The following is a 25,280-nucleotide window of genomic DNA, read 5'->3' on the forward strand; positions in this document are numbered from 1 at the left end:
TCTGAACCAGCGCTGTGTGTTCACTGCACCGTCGCGGAACTTTCCAGAAGTGGTGCAGCGAGAACATCCAAATCGAAGAGACCGAATGTTGGCAGAAACGAAAAGTAATTAAGAACCATTAAGGAATGTATTTTTACCAGTCTCCTGGGAGTCTTGATGATGGGTCGGTGTGCACCGTTCATCTTATTGTAGAGTCCACACGCATTGCAGAGATAGTGTCCTGTACCATCCCGACGCCATAGAGGCGTAGATATCGCCCCGCAGTTGACACATTCTCGGCCTTCACATCCGAAGTAATCCATGTCTGAATAGAACAAAAGTATTATCCCAAGTCGTTAGTAGATACCATGTCATCGCAACAGATTTTAGTGATCACATTGGCAGTTAGTTAGTTAATAAGTTAGTAAAATAAAGTAAACCTTACAGCTTTCAGCAGCCCACCAAGGGTGCTACCTGCTCCATTGCAAGAGCTATATAGCTATTAAGAACGATATAGCTAGTAAGAACGGTTCAGATCTATGGAAACTGCGAATAACTCAGGTTCGCGTTTATACCCTGCGGCAAAGCTATGGCCCAATGTTATCATTGTAAGATATGTTTTGACAATAGCCCAACAATTACGCGCGACGGTGAACAAACTTGTTAGAGTCGATCAATCTTAGCTCATAATTGTAACACTCGTCGGTCTTTGCGAAACTGTATGTTTTGTGTCACTCATCTTTAGAACACGAAGTTAGCTACACTGAATAAAACAAAACAGGCGTAATGATAAAGCTCACGAATAATAATAGCTCCTAGTACCAATTCTAGTTTCAATCAATAGAAAGTTGAAGCAGGCCCATTAATAAAAAGAGAACTAACATCATATGTCTTCTGCCAACGACTTGCTTTTTCTTTTCTTGTTCTTTTTTTTTTTTTTTTCATGACTTACGACAAATCTCTCCGAGAACCGTTGAGAAGAACTGCGGACGGTTATCCACTTATGCAAAAGAATAAAAAGAAAGACGAAGATTTGACGATCGCTCTTTGCGATCACATCGTATGGAAAGTAAAACGGCTGCCCCAGGGCCGGTGTCTATTGTCGCCTGGAGGGGAGAGAGACAAGTGAGAAATTTGACGCCCCCCCCCCCCCACCCGTATTCTTGCTGCCCGAAAGATGTCTTTTTGGCGCTCCTTTATACGCGCTCCGGGTGGTGTCCCCCCTAAGCCGCCGCCACTGAGCTGCCCACATCAGAACTACGACCATCAAAATGCAAGTTGCGGGCCCAACCTGCATTCCGTACGAAGTCCTCACTTGTTGATAGTCCTCACAACGCAGTGTAGACGAACACCTCCCCGGACAAATTATTACGGGCGTATTTCTACTTTTAAACGTACATTCTACTATTACGGGCCTGTCGCTCCTCCCAGATGTCAAGGAAGACGAGATCGTTCTGCCAGACATACATAACCGCAAACCGAAACATCTCGCTTTTCGATCCACACATTTCCCGTCGGGACGAAGACCGCCTGGCGCCGGTCCCCGCAGGCCCCCAGCACCCTCGGCTACAGTGAAAGCGGAAACGTTCCGGATCATGTTCCGTCGCTGCAATTTACGCTTAACTTCAGTCACCGATTTCACTTTTGGCTCTCCGATCATCACTCATATGCAGCGACGACCAAACGAACATTCCACCAATGGCTCCGAAGGTTTTGCAAGGGCCCGACCCTGTTGCGTCTTGACATGCCTTGTAGCATCGCGCCATGCGGGATCTGCTTACACCGCTGCTTCCATATTCCCGAGGTCGAAGATGACACTGGCGTGTACGACACCGAACGGAGTTGAAAGAAACCAGACGTCACTGACGTTTATTTTATTGACGCACGCCCGAATATACACAGTGGTGGTGGTGCATGATGTGCGGGCGGGGACGAGTGTAACGACGATTGTGTACGCTTGTCTGTACGGTTTTGAGTGGCAGGTGGTTAATTGATCATGGGTTGCTCCCCCCTGTTGGTCTGAGCAGCCGAGGGTTCCTTCACATGCTACACATGCCATACTTTGCAATGGACTCGCGCACTTTGCATGTGTCGTAGGCCTTTCATTTCTTGACATGCATCGAATAATTGTGTATTTTGGACAAAGCTTTCCACGGTTCTTTTGCGGAGCAACTGGGCCGGCATGGAAGCCATCAGGAGTCGATGGCAGCCGGCAACGACCGAGTGGAGGGTCAAACGGCAAGGCTCCTGATTGGTTGAGTGAAACCCCTCACAGTTCTCTTTCACACGTCCTACTCATGAGTGCACAGCGTTGTATGTACCTCAAGATACGACTCCAATGGATACCTATTGGTCTTTGGCTATGCCACGAATAATACACATTGTTTGTTCGATAAAGCTCGATTTGGATACGTGTGTTTTTTTAGGCTCTGTCGTGTTGTTCCTTCGTGCATAAGATCTCATTTAAACAAAGTACAGAAGTGTGCGAAACGTTCTTCCGAGCGCTGCCTGTGCCACCATTACAGAGCCGTCATGATGTGTTTGCTTCTTCCGCTACAAGTGTCACCCATGATTACTTCGCACAGTTACTAGAAATCCGAGTAGCTCCTCGACAGGGCGAAAGCAGTATCTAGGTTTTATGATCTCGATCGTTCCTTTTACTCTCAGCACCGCGAAATGCAAGAGACGTAGGGCTCTGGATTAGACGGCGTAGGAATGTGGACAACGGAGAACTTCGGTCCTCACTCACTGTGACGTACGTTCATCATTAATAATGATAATCATTATTATTGGTGGTGGTAGTTATATGTTCACCAATTTACCGCGAACAATAGGGTATAAAATATAAAATAGATAATAATAGATAATAATAATATAAATAATAATAGGGTATATAGAGTATCGCCTGCAACGACGAAACACCACGATCGTCATAATCAAAATTGATGATGATGACGATGATGATTGGGGACGTAGTAGTAGCTCATCGTAGTTGTTTGGCGGCATATATGCGAACTCTTCAATGGAATAATGGCATTTGAAGAAAAGGCACCAGCAGTGGGATTCGAACCAACACCCTCTATATGTGACTGAGCGTTGTGATGCTTGTGTTGCGTTTTGTTCTTCGGTGTTTAGCTGCCGCATCCACTACAACGTGACGAACTCTTGCTCGATGAATCCCCCGACACGATAGTACCTCGCGATCATATTTTTGTTACCGAACCAACAGGCGACTCAGATATGTAAGAGAAAAAAATTCAAGGTGAAAACCGCTTCCAGTGAGCTTCTCTCCTCGGTATCTCGGTACCACATCACGGTATCTGGCCTCTGGACATAACCCATTGCAAGACGTGACAAAAATAACTCCCTTCCACCTAAACAATGATATACGAGAGACCCCTATTGAACCTCCTTCGCAGCACTGATGTCTGGCAGGTCTTTTATCGGTTCGACGTGTGTATTGTTTGGACAGCCATCCGCGGGTCCGATATGCACAAGACAGCGATTAGAAAGGCAGGCAAGATAATAACAACTTGACAGCTACTGTCCCTGAGCTTTAGTATACCTGCCCTGCATTGATAAGAACAAAATCCCAAGACATTTACCGTTCGAGCAGTTCTACGTACGCGAACAAACGGCATCCCAAGCAGATTATTTCGATGTCCACTGAGGAACCCGATATCAGAGCACCACAACAGGGCAATCAGTGTGCGCTGTTACAAGAACTCGACCCTATCTCTTTAATCAATTTCATAACGGAAAACACGCCTCCAAATTGGCGGCCCCACCCACGGTTATTCTTCGATATTCACATAAACAAGTGTCCTAATACCACGTCGTCCCACTCAGATGACATTGCCACGACATTCATAACAACGATAGCAATTCGTCCTTCCATGATAATCGCAATATTTTGAGTTCGTACTCAAACCTTCCATTCTGATAACCGCGTAACTGCTCATACCGAAGCAGCCATTTGTAAAAATTGTGACGATATCCTATCCTATACACCCACCCTGATTCTCCCAAGATATAACTCCGGCGTGTCAGTGCGACGTGTGCAGTCGCTCGAGGTATGCGGCCAACCCAACGCAGTAGCGATACAATATACTATCATAAAATCACCCTCCACACCGACCTAAACGAACTCGCACCTCAAAGCCGCTGCACTTTGTACGGCAGCCAGATTATATAGTTGTGGCCAAGCTATGCCCAACGTGACCGGTATATACGTACGTTTCTTCATGCGTAGAATCTGCTTGTACGGCATCTCCAAGATAGCCAGCCTAGCGGAGTCCACGCACTGAGAGCAGTGTGTTCTATCAAAAGCCTCTCCATATCCTATATCTCTAGCTGATAACGCGGAATCTGCTAGCAACGTCTTGTACTTTAAACTGCGGTGACATCACACGGCGGAACACAATACATCGCATCGTATGGTGGATACATAGCTACAGGCTGTGGAACAGGCGTTCTTGCGACACCTCCGGTTGAGAAATTACTGCACTTTCTAGTTTCAAACGGAATACATTAAGCTTGTTTGTTGTTGCTATATAACACGAGAGCAATCGGCCAATTCGCTATCGGTGTGGTTAAAAACAAATGTTTATTTAAGTTATTGACGGGAAAACCTTGCGAAACATCCCACTACATCAACATTACTTATTTGTTGTTGTAGTTGTTGACGGGAAAACAACAGATGAAATCCAAAAAGAAAAAAGAAAAAAAAAGCAGACCGCGGCGTTCTGGAGAGGAATGAGTAACTATGACTCGAGATTTGTCTAACGGTCTTGTACAAGACGTCTATTTCACATTTTGCCGTGTCTGGAACGCCTTGTGGCACACCGTGTATGCAAAAATGATACGCAAAAAAAAAAAACGCGTCGTGAATTATTTTGTGGAGATTAATGTTCCCCAAAAATTGTAGTGAAAGTAGGTGTTAAAATGTACCTCATTCGGGGTGAAAACCGCGCGGTTCTGTATAAATTTGAGTAGAGCCCGTTGTAGTAGGTTACATGTGGTATCAGTGAACCCCCCCCCCCCTCCCTCACCCGTCATCGTACTTTCGGTAGTGCATTTGGCAGATGGAAACGTGGGGGAAATCCTCCTCTCTCATGTACTCTTATAAAGTCGCCATAGAACCCCTCCCAAAATAATTTCCTCAACGCGCACACATAGAAGAAAAATGTGTTTGGTTCATAAATTGGAATGAGTACAGCTGGTCGCACCAGTGCAACCTACGTTTCCAGTTTTCTTTTTTTTCTTCCTATTTCTATTCTATTCTATTGGAATCAGCATGGGCACATTCTGCCTGGGATACACCTGCGCGAATTGGGCCGTTTAACCCAATCTTTTTCCTTGTCGCCTGAAGCAAACATTTCTGTTTTTAGCTCTGGTAACAAGAACAAAAATACAACCAGAGGCCGCAGTTATACATTTATAGAGTTGAACACACAATTTTTCTGCACCGCGTTGAAGGCACCATAAACAAGAGCGTGTAAAGAGGCAAGGCGCACAAGGATAGAGTCTCAGTGTTGGTGTAGCAGCGTTGTAAATTTGGCAGAAAAGCCTCACTGATTCAACGTACCCGGCACATTAGTGTTGGCTGCCGACGCTCTTCTGAAATGGTGGCACCATCATGTTTGAGGGATGATGTGATAACTCAGGGATTGAAGAGACTGACAACAACAACAACAAATAAGTAATGATGACGTAGTGGGATGTGGGTGACAGACAACAAAGTTCGCACAACAAAGCTTATACAGTGCACAAATATATAGTGAGCATATATACATATATATATATATATATACATATGCGCATCATGCGAAAAATGTCAGTAGTTGTTTTCAACTCAAATTCGCTCAGAGCTGGCTGGGAAATGCAGTCCGCAGTAAAGAGGTGAATGAACGGTAAACCGTTCAATCTATCACCATCACGTCACATCACCCATACAGTAAGAGCGCGCGAGAACGAACTGCCAAGAGGCTCGAATTTTGCCCGTGTGACATCGCGCCTAGTACGCAAAATTGCCGCGCGATCCTTATTCGCTGAACGTCAGTGTTATTGACCCTACACGAAACGATGTGGTAGACGTAATCTATATGGCAACTACTTTTGCTATCAATACATCGCCTTGTTCATCTTGTAGCTGCTAAAAAAGTTAATCCGCACCGATGGACTTGATGCACAGTGAAAGTTAAAACACTCACCAATGAATCGCTTATCCGAATTCAGCGCTCCGTACTGCTGCATCGAGTTTGTAGTATTCGTTGAGGTGCTGTCCAAAGTATGACCCCACTGTCCGGTCTGATGCTCCGATGAGAGAAATGGCGAATAGTGATGGTGAAGTCCATTGGCCGTCGTGCGCGTCGGGCTCAACTGATGGTGACTAGAAGGGCTATGCTGAAGGCGACAGGATGCCACAGACATCGGAGGGAGACACTGGTTACTCAGCTTCCCGTAGTCATCCTGCTGCTGCGGAGAAGCCGGCGACCACATATCGGGTGACATCATGGTGTTACTAGATGGTGAAGAATCCTGAGGAGAGTACTGGTACGTCTTGTTATTGGCTCGCATCTCGTACGGGCTACTGGGAGAGTACGACAGGTGCTCGGTGCTCGCAGGCGTCAGATGAGAATACGTTGCGCTCTGGTCATCCAAAAGCACGGATTCCCTGGCTGCACTGCCTTGCACGACTGGAGACGGTGCGGTGTAATAAGGGGTAGAGTTCGCAACGGCTGAAGCAGGCTGGTACCGAAGCACGGTTGACGACCCGTCCACAATGTGGGGGCTCGCCATGGACGTTGAAGGCGCCTGGTAATAAGTGTCAGTGAAAGGGCCGGAATATTTTCCGGCGTAATATATTGCCGATTCCGCATTGCTTCCTTTAGCGATGCTCGGCTCATTTTCGAGCTCGCACTTGATAGGTGATGCCTCCCTGGATTCATCGTGTGGATGGCTCTGATCTGACACATAATCTCGTTCCAAGTGCTGTTCCGGTGAAGACGATGACGTGCTTCTTCGCTGGTGCGCTGTCGCGTTTTGTTGATGCAGATCTATTGGGGAACTACTCAGGTCTGGGTCCTCATCGGCACATTCTTCCTTGATCCAGGCCTGCTGCGACGGGGGAGTGTCGTGGTTGTCCATCTCTTCAAACGTTCTCGGGAAGGTGATCAATTTTCGCATCTACCTCGATTGGTGCTGTCCGGGTAGTGGTGAGCTATCGGCTCCTCTGCCAAAAAAGAAAAAAAAATATAATGGCTGATGGTGCTATCTATTGTTGACCGTTTAGCAACAACTTTAGAGCATGTTTGCAGAGACAGAGCTTGTCGAAGGCCTCCATGTTTTACTCTACACTTGGGGGGCACTGATAACGACGTCTTTTATCAAAGAGAGAGAGAGAGAACTAGCCAAGGTCTCGGCGATGTCAAAGTCTTACTTAGGAACATATATGCAAATACTCCATAGTGATGGGCTAGCAGCGGTTATGCAAATTCGCACGAAGCGCATGGGAACACTGTAATCGTGAATTTTTCGGGAAAAGAAGTAGCAGTGTTGTGCTTAGATGCTAGTGACACAGCCGCCTGGTTGTAGATCGAAATAAAGTGATCGAAATCCCCATTGCAAAATAAACTACTGCAAATAAATGCTATCCGACTATAAAATGCACAGTCGCAGGCGGGAAACTGCCAACAGCGAACTTAGACTAACCAGAACATTGGAATGCAAACACCGAACTTGGACTAACCTAATAATAAACTAACCAACGTGGTGTTACGTCGTGTCCGCCATGCTAAACCTAACGGCCGCTAAAACGTAGCTTTCGTTCGCTAAAACGTTATGGACAGAAATCAAAATTCCGCGAATTTGAGTAGTTATGTAGTGATATCGTGTTTTTAAACACGGCATGTTATCTTAAGACGCAATCTTAGCATTCTCGTTGGTTTTCCTTCTTTCGAGAACGTGAAATTCGAGATCGGGGATTTTGCAATCAGGAACATCGGGGTCCTCCCCAGCTGCCTCCGTAGCAAGTACTTCCTCGTAGCGTAGATATCTGGAGGGAAAATAACCCGGCGAAAAATGATGGCACGCTACACAAATCATGGTAAATGTGGGTGAACTCACAAAGATGAAACACAATTAGGTGGCTTCCTTTCCTGCACAAGCACTGCTTAAACATCCACCGTGATCGTCTATTCAACATCACTATAGTATAACTACAACAAACACACCTACTTAAAAACGCTGTTGAAGTTCGTTTACGAACAAAGCCTGTGTCAAAAACGTCATAAATGTTCAGGTTTACTAATTTGCTGTTTACACATTTATTGCGCGTTATCTGTTAGCAGAAAAGGAATCTCCACATTTATTGTCCGCCGCACAAAGTTATTCCAATGTTCCACCTCATTGTCTCTCCCTCGCCTCGCCTCTTCATAATTGTCTGTGTCTCTGCTGCTTTTATCCTCCTTTTGTTCGTTTGTTTGTTTTGTTTTGGGAATAGCAAGCTTACATCATGGCTAACATTTCCCTTCTCTCTTTTTTTATCAGCATTAAACTTATCCCCCCTCTCCCAGTATACACACTGTACATGCAAGCTGTAAATAAATCCCAACAGTGGATGTTTGGGCGTGTTGGGAAAGCATACTTAAATGCGTCCTGCTTTCTGTTGCACTAACTGGTAGTTCGATCAAGCTGAAAAGAAATAATGTGCTATGAGGGCGCTGCTTTCGCTCCAAGTCACGCGGCATTTACAGCTCTCAGTGTACCAAACATACGTTGCATAATATTGACAACAAGAATCATTTAGCAATCAGAGCTAACAGAGTTAATTGATAATAAGAGTTTGAAAACAGAGTTAGCCATACTTCACAGTCCTCAAAAGAAAATACTGACGATGTCCAACTTAATATTAAGCGATCATGTCCTAACACTTGTGGACACTGTTACTTTCTTAAGTGTACAAATCGACCGTTATCTCAGGTTCGCCCGGTACATTTCTTACAAACCTCGTCGTATATAGCGTTTTGCTTGCACACCATTAGCAAGGCTCGGTAATTCTTAGCACTTCACAGCTCTTTTCGTCGCTAAACGTTTTAGCATGATCTCATTCGTACAAGTTTTGCATCTTACCACTCTTGTTTAAGTACATTAACTCTGATACCAGCTTTAAGTACATTAATTTCGTCGCACCTTTAGCTGGGCCTACTAAATTTTCCCACCGCAGAAGTTTTCTATTACCTCGTTTCAACACTATAACTATGGTACGCAAACTTTCGTTTTTGTGACAGTAACATTATGGAATAGTCACCATATAAAAGCTCCAAACAGATTCTACAATTTTCGTAACATGTAAGGAATCGTCTTATATCTCACGTAAACTCAGTTTAGCTCTGTTTCTTCTTCCTTTCTTTGTTAACATCTATTCCTTTCTTTGTCAACAGCCTCCTATTGCTTATACAGTGATTGCTGGAGTTTAGTTTGCACAACTAGTAGCCATAGGGTCCCCAGCCTTTTGTGTATCGTTTATGAATGCGGTTGTCATTCTTATCGTTCACGGTGGTTCGTGTAATCTCCCGACACGCAATGCATTTTTACCAGGAAATATTTGCAAATGAATTTTGCAATTTTGACAGGAGTCTTATCAAACGTAGAAACGCAAACTCAAGAAGGTAAATGAGCCCTACAACACAACCAGCGTCATGCCGCTGCATTAACTTTGCTGCCCGATGATCTCAATGCTGAGGGAATGTATGGAGCACGCGTTTCACCCAGGGCGTACCGACTAACCTGCAAGGTGCGGCCAAACTCTGGCATGTTTGAACCTGCAACCTTGAACAAAACAACTTTACGCTGCGTATCGCCAAAGTCGGCTGATATTAAAGACAAGCAGCGGTGCTATCTGCCGTAAACTCGTCCACGTCACCAGCCGCCGCGTCGGACGCCAAGGCCACGTGAAACTCGTTTCCCAGATAAGAGAGCGATGCTTCGTCGCTTTATGGTCGAAGGGCCTAATCAGCCAATGTTCACCCCTGTCCCCGACACTTGGACTCATCAAGCAGGCCCAACTAGCACGTGCTGGTCACGACTAAGAGCGCGGGGGTGACGGTTCGTCTCCGCCGTGCTGTTCACAGCACAAAGTCACGTGTGGTCACGACCAGCACAAGGGGTATTGCAAGAAAGCGAGGCAGCTGAATTTAAAAATAAATAAACGGAGGGCGTATGAAAGCTAGTAGATCACGTGGTGCCGGGGACTGCTGGACTGCACAACCACAAGTGCCAGCACAGATGTAAAAGCTTTGACGCCTGTTCGAAATGTGAAAACTAGTTTCATTTGTGACCTCACGGTGGTGAAAAGCAAATGTGATGACCGAAAGATGGACGGGACGAGGTCCAGGTTCCAGGCTATACAGTTCGGACAACTATAATAAACTTACAGAGAGTTCAGCCCACGCCTTATCAAATCAAAGGGATATATCCTGATTAAGTGCTCTGGGGATGCTCCTCTCTAGAATAATCTCTACATTCCGAGCCGACCCTTTTTGTAACTACTGTATATACTGCATTACTGTCTGGTTCAGTATGCAAAGATTCCAGGGGGTTTCCTAAAAGGCCGGTTATTGCTTTTACTGTTGTAGAAGTCAATGCTGTCGGCCCAGGACGCATACACCCCCTCCCCCTGTCCCCACTCCTTCCTGCTCTCCTTGCCGTAGGTGGGCATTTTCCTGCGGCCTCACTCATCCTCACCTCACGAAGCACAGACTTTCTTGGCCTCACTCACCCTCACCAAATTTTCCTCACCAGTAACTGAACCTCAGTCACCCTCACATTCCATTTTAAATGTTGTCCTCACAAACCTCACCTCAGGGCATTGGGATCCCGAGAGGCCTCACCATCCTCACCCTCACATGCCTTCACCTCATGAGGCTATTCACATCCCTTATGGCCTCATGTGCCTTCACCTCATGAGGTCCTCATCCTCACGTGTCCTCATCTCATGAGGGCCCTCATGTCCTCACGGCGCCTCACGTACTTTCGCCTATTGAGGACCCACATGGCCTCACGAGTCCTTATCCTCACGTGTCCTCACCTTACGAGGGCCCTCATGGCCTCACGAACCCTCGCCTCGTGAATACCGTTATGGCCTGACGTGTCTTCAAGTCACTAGTAGGCACATCAGCCTCAAAAGAAGTTTTCGTCATGTTCACATGACACATCGGCGTTGAACTACAGTGTCAGTAGCTGGTATCAATGTTACTGCGCGGCATTAAACTGTTTATAGGGTTTCGTGCAGTGCTTGGATAAATTCGGTAACAGTTGTTACTGTCACAGTGAGGTTTAGCGTTAGTGTTTGGCATCAGCAAAGAGGAGCCCGAACCCATCACCTCATCCGTGAGGTCCCTCACGAAAGGCCTCATGTCCTCATCCGTGAGGTTCCTCGCAAAGGGCCTCACCTATGAGGCTCCTCACGGAATACGTTGTACCCTCACGTATTGATGGCCTCACGACGGCTGGCCTCATGGGGGCCCTCAGGGTGGGCCTCATGAAGGGCAATGCCTCACGACGGTCCTCGTGAGGAACATTCAGCATGGTCTGGCCTCACTCACCCTCACCTCACGACGATGAGGTGAGGGTGCGGCGTCTTCATGAGGGACCTCATGAGTGACGACGCCCAGCTATGCTCCTCGCTCCATCTGTTTACGTATGGACGCCGCTCGTGTCACCACGGTTGCTTTTCGCGGCGCGAGCACGAAATAAAAAACAAGTCAATCTGGCATTTAAAGACTACCTTTCAAGAAGCTTGAAGAGGGTATATTTCACGTTGAAATAACCTATGTGGCTCAGCCCCCCCCCCCCCCCCAATACTTCTGAAAATGACGACATAAAGTTGCTCAAGCGTTCGGCTATAATATCCATCACGAGCCGAGAGCGTATGTGTACTGTTCAGAGAATTATTTGCAAAAAGGGACCTTGGGAAAACCGCACAGGCAACACAAACTTTCTATAGCACGCACTGCACTATACGTCAGCGTTCCCGCTACACTCTTTGTGGTTTTAAATGCAGATTTCACAACATACGTTCATGGCTGGTGGACAGATCTTGACGTCTATTCTGGCATAGAGGCTGGGCTGAAGGAAGAACACTCTTGCCATGTCGTGAACGGAGTGGACACGGTTACGTTGGTAACGAAACGAATCACACTAGTGTGACAACGTGCACTAAACTTTGTGTTGTGCACGAACGTTTTTGCAGAATGGCCACTGCAACGACGACAACGACAAAAAACGCACTCTTAGAAAAAAGGGTGGAGCAGTTACACTTTTTAGGACGTAATAGGTGTCACCTATGTTGTACCCAAAAGGGTTGTAAAGTCCCACTTGCTACCTGGTTGCAGTCGGCACAACAGATGAGCGCAAATCCCGGAACAAATTTTAGTTGCAGTTATCTTCGTCGTACACAATGTGCTCAATGTCCCTTTGCACTGTCAATGCTGGGAAAGCAACACTCCCTGAAAGTGTGTCGCTTCTGTGGCTGTAATAACGGCTCTTACACGCATTTTGTACTGCACCTGCAAAGAGGCTGTAACGGGCAAGGTTACCACCCTTTGACACCATATATCACACGTTATGTTGACTTAGGTGGTAACTATAGAAGTTACCACCTTTTCACGTCATTTTTTCTTAGAGTGCGCATATGGCGACGGTGAGTGAGGCATTAACAAGCATATTTGGAAACGTAAAATATGTTTTTCGGAATTTGTAAAACCACGCATGGCTCCCAACCATCCAAACACCCCATGAGCGGAAACAGTGTCTGCCGAGGAATTTCCCTCGTCGACGTCATAAGGTGTGAAACATTCAACCGACCCAGGTCTATCATCCCAAGCAGCACAATGTACCGAAAGTCGAGTGCAATAGGGGTGGACGGTATGTGTCTTATCAATGTTCTTTAGTTTCACGAGTCTGTTCAAGGCCTTCCACCTACCCGTCCACCCCTATTGCACTCGACTTTCAGTGCATTGTGCTGTTTGGGATACGTATGCCATTTACAGCACAATGTCGAGGGAACCACGCCAGAAGACTAACCTTACATACACTGCATTTCTAATCGCACCTCTCTCCTTCCAGCGGAGCGTGTCCTGAAGCGATAAATCTCTGATCGCCCGATGACGCGAAAGCAACCCTGATACACGGCAGCGATAGCCGCTAGAGCGCATTGAGCGTTTATAAGATTAGGTAATTCCGATTAGGTAACGAGTATCTCACTTACACCAGTCGCTGGTCTTTGTGGTTATCGACTCAGCTGGATAGGGAAGCTGCGAACGCGACGACGTCTACGAGCACAGAGCAGCGTGCCCAGGCAGTGCTGAAGGTGCGTCTGTACGTACAGAGCGCATGTAGCTCAAACCTGCTGAGGAAAGCTACGCCGTAAGAGCCAGAGAAAGAGCTGTTTTTCTTGTTCTTAGGTTTCTGCGGATCGGCAATTTAGCCTCGGACCCGGGTGAACTACGACACAACCCGAAGGACGCAAGGGGGAACGCATAAAAAATGAAAAAGACGTGTCGCGTCGTCAGGAGTCGGATTTATGTTTCGAAGAGTGTCATATTTGCTGACACTTCCACTGCAGAACCTTCCTTATCTGGTCGCGAGCTGGTGTCCACACTAGCCTTCCCTTCCCCCTCTTGGCGCCATTTTGGACGGCACTCTTCCCCTCGGATGTTTTTGCGTCCTCAGCGTTAAAGATGACGGTGACAAAACTGTGTAGTCGCATACGCAAACAAGGCCGCTTGAAACTGCCCTCGCTAATAGAATAAAGCAGGATGCGAGCCGAATTTTGTTGTCATGGAAGAATCATTGCAAAACCTAGACTTCTTTTTTTTCTGTGCAAAATCAGGCAACACTGTTCACGAAATTATGACTAGTACGGGGGTGTGATACTCTCATGCAACCTTAGGGAGTTGCAAAATGACGAAAGTGCACTTAGGTGCAGGATTTACAGCGAAGCACGGGATTGCAACACTGAAGCTACTCTGTGCTAGAATATCTGGACAGCGTGAAGAATGCAAGGAGGAACAAAAGCAGAAAAACGTACATGAAGCCCTGGACGTTGATGGTTAGCCGCACGAGAGAAGATCTAGTGTAGGTGCATGGTTAAAAATCCAGTGCAAGAATTTGCGGTACAATGCCATGCGGTGGCAGCAGTTGAGAACACAGTGGAAGAGAAGCCGGATGTCGGTCTCCGGATGCCGCGGAGAAGAAAGGCAAGCGGAACCCAAATAACGGGAAATGTACTGGAAGACTTCGCGTTCGAAAGCTTCCGCTATAAGACTCCTTGGCTCAAATCATGTTTAGTCGTTCGATTACTGCGTGTGCAGAGCGCCCCCTTAATTTGTCAAGTTTATGATGGGGAGGGCATGTTGCATGCTGGCTCTTATAGTTAGTAATCCGGGGCTTTACACCGCGAGATAGCTATGGGAACATGATCGACGCAGAGTTCGGTCCGTGGGTGATCTTGCCCACCGGCGAGTTGAATGTTAGCAGCGGCACATATCATACCTATAGCCACAGCTCGAATGGAAAAGCGTGCAAAGAAAAAAAGAAAAGAAAAGTTGCGAAATGAGCTATGGACAAGGCAACGAAATTAGGTACAACATGAAAGACAGGACGACTGTGTCCATCGCAAACAGCACCTGGATTGAACTTTTACGTGTGTAGCTGCATACCTTCTTCACTTCTTTCTTTGTGTCTGATGCATTTAAGAGCGACAGTATGGTGAAAGAGTCAAAGCTGGACAGGTATGATGTCGTCAACGACCGGCTTGTGCTCGAGAGCAGGTCGGAACTCCGAGCTTGAGTAAACCCTACTGCGGTTGTAGATAGCTCCTAAATACTTTATGAGGCTTATGTTAAGCCACAGCAGCAACAAAAAAATGCAAAGGGAAGCCTTATAACTCAAACGTCTCCATACCAGCACTGGACAGCTGTTTCGGCCTTATTGGGCCATGATCAGCAGTGCGCAGTCCTCTTATGTGCATGCCCTTCAGAGTGAGAGGCTCGCCAACTGAAAATCCGGTGCAATGCCAGTGAAGTGCATCTACGTTCCTTACAAGCACATTGCTATTTGTAGGAAGTGCATTTTGTACAGCGAATGCATTCATCGTATAGGCAAGTAGCTGAGAGCGATTGCAACATCGAAGAGGTCCAGAAAGCAGTTGCAATAGCTTATGTTCGTGCAGTTTTTGACATTGTTGCGCATATGCACACATGCACCACAGACCCTATTCCGGGGTTGTACGAATGCTTTGCTTTGCTCGACCTGTGCGCGACCTGTGGCCACGTTGTTCTCGTCCAGGACAGGTAAAATGTAAAGTTAGAGAATATGTTGTACAAATGACTGCTCATAAAACAAGCACCAGGTAGCGATGGTGACTCAAATATATGAGACAACGCACAAGAACCAGTGGACAACTCGCAAGCATCACAAAGTATTGAAAAGTTTAAAGCACTAGAAAGTACAAAACGAAAAGTACAAAAGCACAAAGTATTGAAAGCTTCTGTTTGATTAGTGTTGCACCCCAACATGCAACTGTCTGTGGTGTGGACCCGGAAATCAACCTATGAGTGACGGCAACTCCTCGCACTCTCTCTACATCATCCCACTTGGAAAGACATGTTCGAGAGAGAAAGGCGATGACATGGATTCAGTAGGCATGATTAGAGCATGAAACAACGGCGAGCGAATACTTGCAAGTGACTTCGTGCAAAGAAATTGACAGGGTCCCGAATGTCGGAGTTTGTATGGCGAGATCGTTGCAAGTGTTCAGTTGGAATCGAACACATCTTCGGCCCATGTACGAATCTTGACGAGCATACACGTATGTGTCCTTATTCTTTGTCGACATGTTCTTATAACAGTCGACCCTCGTTTATGTAGCACTGGCCGTTTCCAGCAAAAATAAGCAGGGAACAAATGAATGAATGCCCCATCAATTGTGAATCAAGCCCGCGCTTTATGTCGGATGACATATAGGAATCAATCCGTCGGCATTTGCGTAAAATTCAGCTCCTGTAAAGTTTGGTTTGGTTTTAAGGGGAAAATAAAATGGAGATTTTGGCTTCACTAATGTGAGGCCCGCAACTACACATCACCTGCACCAGTCACTTTGGTGGAAAACTCCTGTAAACTCTCGCTAATGAACGTTCGTTTTCTCAGAAAGTGCCAGAGCCGTTTTCTGTACCCTTCGCGCATTCTGAAGAGACAACACTGGGTTCCTCACTGTCATCGAATTCACGTCGATCATCAGTGGAAGTGACAATAATGATATGTTCGTCGCTAAGGCGCAGGTGTCATCATTCCGGTCAACGTTGATACAGTACTGCAGAACTATGCTGTTGTCCTCGGCTGTCGAACTTAACACAGCTCTACAGAAGTCAACAGTTTTCGTTACTCAGCGGATCATCTGTAGTGGATTGGACTGGTCAATGTACAGCATACATGGGATTGGGTACAATGCTAAAGGCTGAAATTCCTCAAGGTTGCCGCCTCCGCGTGGTGAAACAGAGCACGTACATTGTCTTTCAGTCACTGACACCAGATAAACAGCAGATTTTGCCCGATTTCGGAAGCTGAAGCCCGGATAAATGAAGGCCGTTCGCGTGGACTGAAGTATGTCCCCATGTTTGGTATCCGGACAGCGCGGAACCCGGAAACCGATTGAAGCACGGATAAACGGGAGGCGGGGACGACATAACGACGCGGTATATACAGAATACTCCAAGCACATGCCAATTGGACGTGGCGCTCGTAGATCGCAGTGGCAAGCGAATTTCGAAAGTAAAACATGCGCACTTGAACTCACCGACGATGCAATCCTGCGGTCATGCGCGTGCGACGAAAACGTGCTTTCGCCGATAGGGACACCATGCCAAGTTGATGCCGGGGGCCGTCATTGTGGTGAGGGGGGGGGGGGGGGGAGGCAACCAGCCACGTGCTTCAAGAAGGAACACCGCCCACACGAGGCGCGGTGTACAGTTACGGGGCCCGCCCCACGGACATGTGACGCAGAGTCATCGCTTGAAGAACACGCAGCGTGGCTCATTGGGGGGTTAACATCGTTGCCCAAGTTTTCCCATAGCCTAGCTCAGGTCGATTTCGCCGCTTCACACCTTTCTTGGAGTCCCGTGACATTGCAGTTTCGAAAGAGCAGGCATTCTTCACGCAACGACGACATCAAAGGCGCAGTATGAACCTTGCCAAATGAAGTTTTGTTTTCATTTACTGAACTAAGAGACGGACGTGCTTGAACCTAAGCCCCAGCGAAATAACGTACCGAAAAGTGCTCCTGGGAGGTTGATCGTATGCACGACGACGACCAAACAAGGGGCGGGGCACGTGATACAGATACGTGAAGAGCGCGTATACGTCACGTGTCAGTTCTTAGCGCCATACGTAACGTGCCAGTGCCCCGTGGTGGTGAATTCCGCTAGTCTTTTTTTTTTTTTTGCATCGCAGTGTAGTGTAGTGTGCCGGTGTGGGTACAGTGTAGAAACAAACGAAGTGCGAACGGAACGACCAATGAAACGAGATGCACGTTGCACTGAGGGGACCAGTGTAACGTGCACACTCAAGCCAGTGTAAGATATTCCGCACGACAACGGTCAGTAGAATTCGCAAAGCGATGAAGCTGCCTGAAACCACGTATAGGTAGCAAAAAAGGAAACATCCAGTTATGGTCATTTACAATGATCTGTGCTTCGCGAATATTCCTTAATACGTTGAATTATTAGTCTTGAGACCAGTCTGCAGTCTAAAAGGTGGTCGACACTAGCGAGATATATCGATTGCACCATGCATGTCGCCGTTCCCAGATGTTTCATTGACGTGGCGCTGCCGTCCACGTCAACGACGAAGCAGTGAACCTATCCCAGTAACTTCTGCAAACAGACAAGTCACGTGACTCACGCGGGACGAGCGACGGAGAACCCTGTTGACAGATTACGAGTATGCAGGCGACACTCGGGTGGAGAGAGCGAGACCGGGCCAGTGGCCAAAATCACGCGCCAACATGGCGACACAACAGGCTAGCGCTGGTCACCTCCGGTATCCTTTGGTTAGTGTCGCGGAAGATCGGGTTCCTCCAGACGGCCAAAAGGCCTTAGCCGGTAATAATAGCGCCTATGCATGCTATGCGGGTGCAAAAAGCAAAGCTATATCACGAACAAAAGCGTCAATTACAGACATGTCGTTCAAATGTGTGTGCATTTTGAAGTAATAATGGTTGAGTTTAATAAAAACGGTATATTATCCATAGGGGCCGCAGACCTATTGCTTTGCGAGTGAAACCTGATGATACAAAAACAAACAAACAAACAAGTGGGCCCTCTCCGTTGGCCACCAAAGAGAAGTATTGAGTGTAGAACTTACTTTGGTGACATCAACTTCATTACTTGAAAGTTCAATCAATTACTTTAATCCTACAATTAACAGAGCTTGGCTCAAATCCTGTATCAAGTTATTCGTGACACGTTCATTCCGTATGAATCACGTATGAATCCGTATGAAACGTGTTCGAACTAGAAGCGCGTGTGTGTTACTGCTTACGATGTAATGTCGCTACAATACGTAAACATTGATTCACACTGCACCGATGAAGGGAAGGAGCACAGGAGATCGTCCTGATGTGCTACAGTCGTATATGTCTTGGAACCTTCAAATATTCTACAAACGGGAAGCTAACTTTTATGTCACTGGCATACAACTGCAATCTTCAGCTGAGGATGCTCAGGTTCAGCTCAAGGTGCTTTCTGTTCCGCCTTTCTAGTAATGCGCTAGTACGATTGCATTATTGCGGTATTGCACTAGTACATGCATCGCCCATCATCTCACGTATTTGATAGGAAAATCTACACGCCCAAAAAAGTCAAAATGCCCGGCTGTACTGCTGGACCATGCCCATTCCCTGACGATAGGGGTATTATTCCATAGGGTATTATTTCATGTCCGACATTGAGAAATATGAACTTGGTACTTGAAATTAAGAGAATCGGGAGTCTCGTTTTTGTATTTTCCGTGCGCAATTAGACAAGCGCATGCAACGCCGCAGCCACAACGTTTCCGTTATGAAACGTTTTGATATGCAGTGCATCCGTGAACAAATCAGGCTATATGAAGATGCTGTTGTTCTATGAGCCAGTACAATCAGCAATTCGATTTTAATTCGTGGCAGTACAGTTTGCTGAGACGAAGATGTGACAAGCACGCTGACAGCGGCGCACAGACGCTTTGGTGACGTTGCGTTCTCGTGGAGTTTCCGTTTCTTTCTTCGCACATATGCTGAGAGATCCTTCGGTTTTCTGTATTACGGACAAGTAACGCTAGGGATTTTCCCAGGATTGATATCACGGGTGTGTCCCGTAGCGAGAGCGTGACCACCAATATCTGCTGCTTTTCACATTACCCCCCCCCCCCCCTTCTGGCGTTTCTTTTTTTTTTTTTTTTTGGGGGGGGGGGGGGGTCACGGGATATTCGGAATGGCATTACTGTGGTGGGTAGAGCTAAGTTAGAGCTGAATTAGAAAAATCCTCTAATTTGAATTAGAGCATTAGACAAAAAAAAAAGCTGTTTTGTAGTCCTCTATAGGAAACATCCCTAGGTAACGTCACCGTGCGCCAAAGCGGTGCAAAACGAACGAAAACGGTTCGCGTTAACGTTTGACAAAACCTTCAGCGTAATTAATTCTTCCAGCGATGAGAGACAGCGCGTCAAAAAGCCTTGGCCTGGAGTCTCATTTGTAATTGCTCCGTACCTGGACCTATTCTGTGCAGGTCTTCCAAAGAGAAACACACACAAACACACAAAACGCTGAAAGATGAAAGTGATGATGCTTTCATCGTTAATTTCTTAGGCAAATTGAGGATTTGTATGCATTTGTCCCTTCTATGTTGTTCCAGCCTCAGAACATCAGTTCTTTCATGCACACAAAACGCTTAAATTTTCTCGTGAGATGTACCTCACTTTTCGTAATTCTGTCCTTACTAAGTGCAAGTTAATAGTCGTACAGTTATTAATTCCCTGAAGCAGTGAGGTAGGAAAGCTGCATCAAGCTGAAAAAGTGATCGTGGCAGGCGTTGGCGCCAGATGGACCACGCTCGCAAATAATGAAAATACCAGCAGAAGGGGAGAAAAAGGAAAAAGCCCGCAAGCAACTCTGAACAAGCGGAAACTGACTGCATTTTGTTTTTCGCAAGGTCGCGGTCGACCTTCGGCGGTGTCCATATTGGACAAAGAGGACTGGCAGTGGCAAATAAAACTCGAAATTCGTCGGACTTGGTGGTTCGTTTCACGGTTGTTGTCGAAGGGAAGTTTCTACAGAAAGGATTAGCGAAAGCGGAAGACGGACGGAAAACATGGGAGGTCTATCTCCCCTTCTACTTCGGGAAAAGATGACGACACGCCCTGCAAGCCATGTGCCCTCATATTCCCGCAAACATCATGAGGGCAACCCTTCGACGCTGCCCACTGGAATAGCGCAACTCGTGTGCTAGAAATGTGCCCGCTAGTTGTAATAAAAATGTTAGCAACAGGTTGCGTTCGAAATAGGCAACGCCCGCTACTGACGAGTAGAAGAATGTGTCCGCTAGACATAGCGATCTGCTGGTAAAAACGGTCGTGGCTGAATGAAGCGACAGGTTAACTGTGTAATAAATCCTACTATCGTTCCCAGCGAAGACGCTCATATAAGTCACTCATGATCAGGAAGACACGAACGCCGTCACGCAGGACTAGTAGCTATGTCCCCTCACACTGCCTCCCCGACGGGTTCACATTATTAAAAACTTTCAATCTAGAGCCCGCGTGTGCGTACGGTATCTCAATATTGGACACGAGACATGGCAGCCCAATACGCAGCATCAATTACGAGCCCGATACCATTTTGTCAAGGCTCAACTTCACTTATGATTTGATACACATTAGCTTATCCGCTCCGATAAGCAGTTCTCTCGAGTCAGGAATACCGTGTAATCTTCATCGATAAAATCCGTATCGAAACGCTACCAACAAGTGTAATCTACGGCTAGATAGCTCTCCTGTATATCAAAGCCCACGACATCGCTCAAGCTTTATCGCGTCATAACGTTAGCCATGCAACAACTCACCAGGCTAATTCTTCGCTTCCAGGAGATCGTGAAGGCACACAGAAGGGACAGACACCACAGCGGACGAACTGAACGCGACTGAAAACCGGACAAGTGACAATCCTGCGGAAGAAGGTTCATGTGTGTGTGTTGCCGTGATTCACGCTCAAGTGACTGGCCTGCCGTCTGGTGTTCCCCCCTTTCCCGAAGAGTTGTTTTTGAGGCCCGGGCAAAAGGGTAAAAGGGAAACTGGAACGGTTCATGAGTCAGACGTTCTCAAGGTCTGCCCACAAGATGCAGCATTGCCGAAGGCTACAGCGGCTACAGCTGCACTCGGGCAGGGGGTTTAGAGAGTGTGTGTCCTTTACGCAAACATCAACTGTCTTGTACGATAAGATTTCGCGACTCCTTTCTTACTGTGTTTTCTTTTTTAAATTCTGCTTTTGAGATACGGGATGTAGGCTGTCTGCTGCAGATGAGGTGGACATCAGATGGGCATATATTGAACGGTACCCCCAAGTACGAATTAAAGTGCCACTGCGAATTTTTAATTAAAAAATGCAATTTATTTGTTTTCGTGTTTTAAATTAAATATGTGACGTCATCGGGGACTCCGGCGTCTGTTTCCTAGCAACAGCGCCTGTCTCCGCTCTCCGTCCCACGTTGGAAAGCTGCCAGCAGCTGTGGTGAGGAGACTAAAATCGACCTTCGAGGCGCAACGTTGCCAGATGCGTTGATGTATGAGGCCGACTCATGGCGTCATACTTCTTGAAACTATAAATTAATTTTATGATGCTTCCGTACCACGCAGAGGAACAATATTTTGGGAGAATACTGTGTGAGACACGCAGACTGCAATGAGATAACTTCGATATGACTGTGAATGTACGAGAGTGAAGACACTTTAAGCGCACTTCTATCGCTATTAATAGAATTGCGCTACGTTGGCACGATTCGGTATCATCTCTGCGTCTGATTGGCGATGTTAGAAAGATTTCATCGAATGACTACTCCACTCTTTGCCGACTGGGGCGGTATAATTATTATGTGTACCACTGGAATACACAGACGAATGTTGGCACAGTGGGAGGGTCGTCGATATTCGCGGTTGCGAAATTCCCGATCGCCAAATTAACGGTCTCGAAACCACGACCTACTAGATTATAACGACCATGTCATAGGCACCCCTTCCCAAGGCCGCATTTGGAAGCTAGCGGTGGCGCTACTCATCGGCCCGGTTATTGCTTCCTCAATTTCTGCAACACTTTGTACTTCAGCTTACCTTAGTATTTTTGTACAAGCGGTGGATGTGCCACGGAAGATGTTTCATTCTAAAGTTGAATATCATCATCGTTCTACGCGTTTTTAGGAGCTGTAGCACTGTCGTCTGCTACGGTAGCCGTTCGTCCGCTTCTGCGCGTTCAAAATTCAAATTTCCATTTGTACAATCATGATGTAGATCTCGCGGGCCGATGAGTAGCGCCCCTGGCGGATCGTGCGGACGGACTCCTCGTAGGGGTTGCCGATTTTGACAAGGTCGTTATAATCTAGTAGGTCGTGCTCGAAACAAAGAAAATGTTCGATTGCTTCGTAGCATAATATATGCCGTGTTTAAAAATCCGATATCACTAATTAACCACTCAGACTTCGCTCATAGCCACAGTTGCTTCGCAGCACCAACACGGAATAAAAAATAAATAAAAAGAATCCACACATTTTGAAACTCCAAAAGAATACATATGCGCGACGTCAATGGCGTGCTCACCCATCTATTATTGCCTCCCTCCTGCTGCCAATATATAAAATAGGGGAAAAGGCCTTTTCTTCACTTGCAATTACAATACATGGCAATATATTCTGGGTGAAGTGGGCCACCTTATGGTTGCACTAACAACATCCTGGAGCGTCGTCTGAATTAATTTTGACTAATGAACTTTTTTTTTTATTACGAAAGACGCAAGTTCGGCGCAATGTTCGTTTCGCATCTGTTCGTTTTGGTATGGAGGTTTTTTTTGGAGCACATTTGGAGATCATTTTTGTCGGCCCCGTCGTTTGTTGGACCTACTCTAGTTGGACCTTCACTCATTCTTTCACATTGACCTTCGTCTTGGAGTCCTGCACCCTATCTCAGCTTTCGGGTGGTGTTCGAAGCAGTTTTCTGAAATAAAGTGGTTGGTGATCGCTTGTCCTTGAGACAGTGCGAGATAAGTGTAGGAGTCATGATGCCAGCGATGTCGCATAGGCGCCTCACGCTTGTTTCCATAACATGTTCTCGTTTCGAGAACACCAGGGCAAGCGAGGGCATTTCATAAACCATACACCGATCGGTTTTTCACCAAAGCAGAGTTCGAACGGTCGGTTTCGAACAAACACAGATATCGACGTTTCACATAAAAGCACGTTCACACCAGCATGATCTTTTTACGTTCAATAGGGCGTCTGAATACTACTAGCTCAGAGGGAGCCACTACTTAGGCACCCTAATGAAGAACGGATGCCGGAGACCCCTTTTCGTCTCAATGCACATACGCGTGCGATTTTTTTCTATTTTTTATTCTTATTTATTTTTTTATTTTTCACCCGCGAGAATGGGACATGCAGTGGTGAGTTTCTCAACACGGACGCAAAGGTCCGGGGCAAAAAGATGGATGCGTGGAGCAACGACGTAGACCTCTATTAGTCCCTCTGCTTTTTGTAAACAAGAGTACCCAAAGCACACGGATGGTAAAAAAACGGTGCAGTGGAGCTGGCATGTGAGACACTAACTTTTGTCTCGGTCAATTCAAAATTCCTCCACCATACCCCAAATTCAATTATATTTAGGGATACAATCCGGGATGTAATTTAAAAAATACAGGACGGTTACGATTGTGTAACGCGAATTTCAGCGGTAGCTGTTGTGTGTGGATGTTGACACTTTTATTTCTGATATATGCGCATCTACTTTAGAGTGACGAGTACTGCCTTGTGATCTGTGAAGTGAGCGGTGATGTGTAGATCTGGGATTAGCTGTACAAAAATATTACTAAAATCGGGACAAAAGCGGGACGGGAAACGCTGAAAAATCGCGACACTTTCCGGGACGACGTACCCATCTTTGAGTTTGCCAAAACTGCTTTTATTAGATTTAGATTATTTTAGCTTGTTTTGAATAATCGAAACCGAAACCGAGGGTTTTGTAATACAGCCAAATTTGTGCCATACAAGATCTTATTGTTCTTGGGCATAGGCATTGTACCCAGAATGCATATGTTCAGAGCTCTGCTAAAGCGTTTACGTAGCGGCCAAGGCTGTCACGCAAAAATGAATTGTTTTAATAAAGTCATTCATTGCGGGAGTATCGGAGTTCGTCGAAGTGAAATATCATACGCCAACCAAGATGTTCTGAAGTGCAAAATAGCTTTTCTTGTGAATCATTTCTCGCTTCCATAAAAAGATACTAACAGGGAGTTTTAAGAGAGTTTTCTTTCAATCAATCAATCAATCAAGAGATCAGAAGGTGTTAATACTAACCCTTCGGCTATCTATCCTGTAAATGTTGTTAACAATATGAGATAGTTCCGCTCAAATAACAAGAAATTAAACGCACGTCGTGGAACATCGAGGTTCACAATACTGTTGGGGCAGGACGAGCTATATAGACGAGCAGGAAAGTTAATGGGCGTTCTGACGCTTAAATGGGTTTAATGTTTGTCCTTATAATGGTTAACCTCAGTTATACCCCTACGTTAAAATATGTGCTGCCCGGTGCTTCACTGCCATGCTTCGTGGCAAAATATCAGCAGTTTCCTTGTTCGTAATGCACGTGGAAACGACCTTTGTTTAGTCCGTGTTTTAGTGCGCATGAAATTATGGCCACTAACCATGCATGGTTTCTAAGCTATTTTTTTTAACACACTTACGTCACTAATATGCAGGCCTGGCAAAGAATCAGAAACGCTGGCCCAAATACATGTCCAAAGGTTTGCCATTGTAAACGGGTGCACATGCGGCTAGTGCTACTCTGACTCATGGGCAGGAGGATTAGCCTCGTACCATTTGTCAAAGGGAAGTTCCCAGGTTGACTCACAGCATAAGGAGGTCACAACAGGTGTCTTCGTTTGGGGCACACGTTCCTGGTTCGACAATGAGTGAGTCCCCACAGTAAGAGAGCAAAGATGTCCTGGT

At 46.4% G+C, this 25,280-nt stretch overlaps 1 protein-coding gene and 1 long non-coding RNA gene across 6 annotated transcripts in view; one reads left to right on the forward strand and one right to left on the reverse strand.

The window, feature by feature from the left end:
- LOC135400983 (transcription factor GATA-4-like) overlaps window positions 1-21,276 on the reverse strand; it is a 29,523-nt gene extending 8,247 nt beyond the window's left edge. The window contains exons 1-3 of one of the 5 annotated variants that reach the window (XM_064633059.1): window positions 21,135-21,276; window positions 6,192-7,213; window positions 138-304 (exon numbers count right to left, since the gene is read on the reverse strand). In XM_064633059.1, the coding sequence (XP_064489129.1) occupies window positions 138-304; window positions 6,192-7,167 (1,143 nt within the window). In that variant the 5' untranslated portion in view covers window positions 7,168-7,213; window positions 21,135-21,276. Of the gene's footprint in view, window positions 1-137; window positions 305-6,191; window positions 7,214-13,249; window positions 13,401-14,071; window positions 14,213-16,837; window positions 16,923-21,134 lie in introns of those variants that run through there. The other 4 variants (XM_064633055.1, XM_064633058.1, XM_064633056.1 and 1 more) reach the window with 4 other exon arrangements.
- Window positions 6,931-21,681, forward strand: LOC135400987 (uncharacterized). Its single transcript, XR_010424691.1, has 2 exons — window positions 6,931-7,150; window positions 21,157-21,681. It is a non-coding gene; the product is annotated as an uncharacterized LOC135400987 (long non-coding RNA).
- Window positions 21,682-25,280: the final 3,599 nt, after the last annotated feature.

This window comes from Ornithodoros turicata, chromosome 7, assembly GCF_037126465.1.
Source record: "Ornithodoros turicata isolate Travis chromosome 7, ASM3712646v1, whole genome shotgun sequence".
Classification (NCBI taxonomy): domain Eukaryota; kingdom Metazoa; phylum Arthropoda; class Arachnida; order Ixodida; family Argasidae; genus Ornithodoros; species Ornithodoros turicata.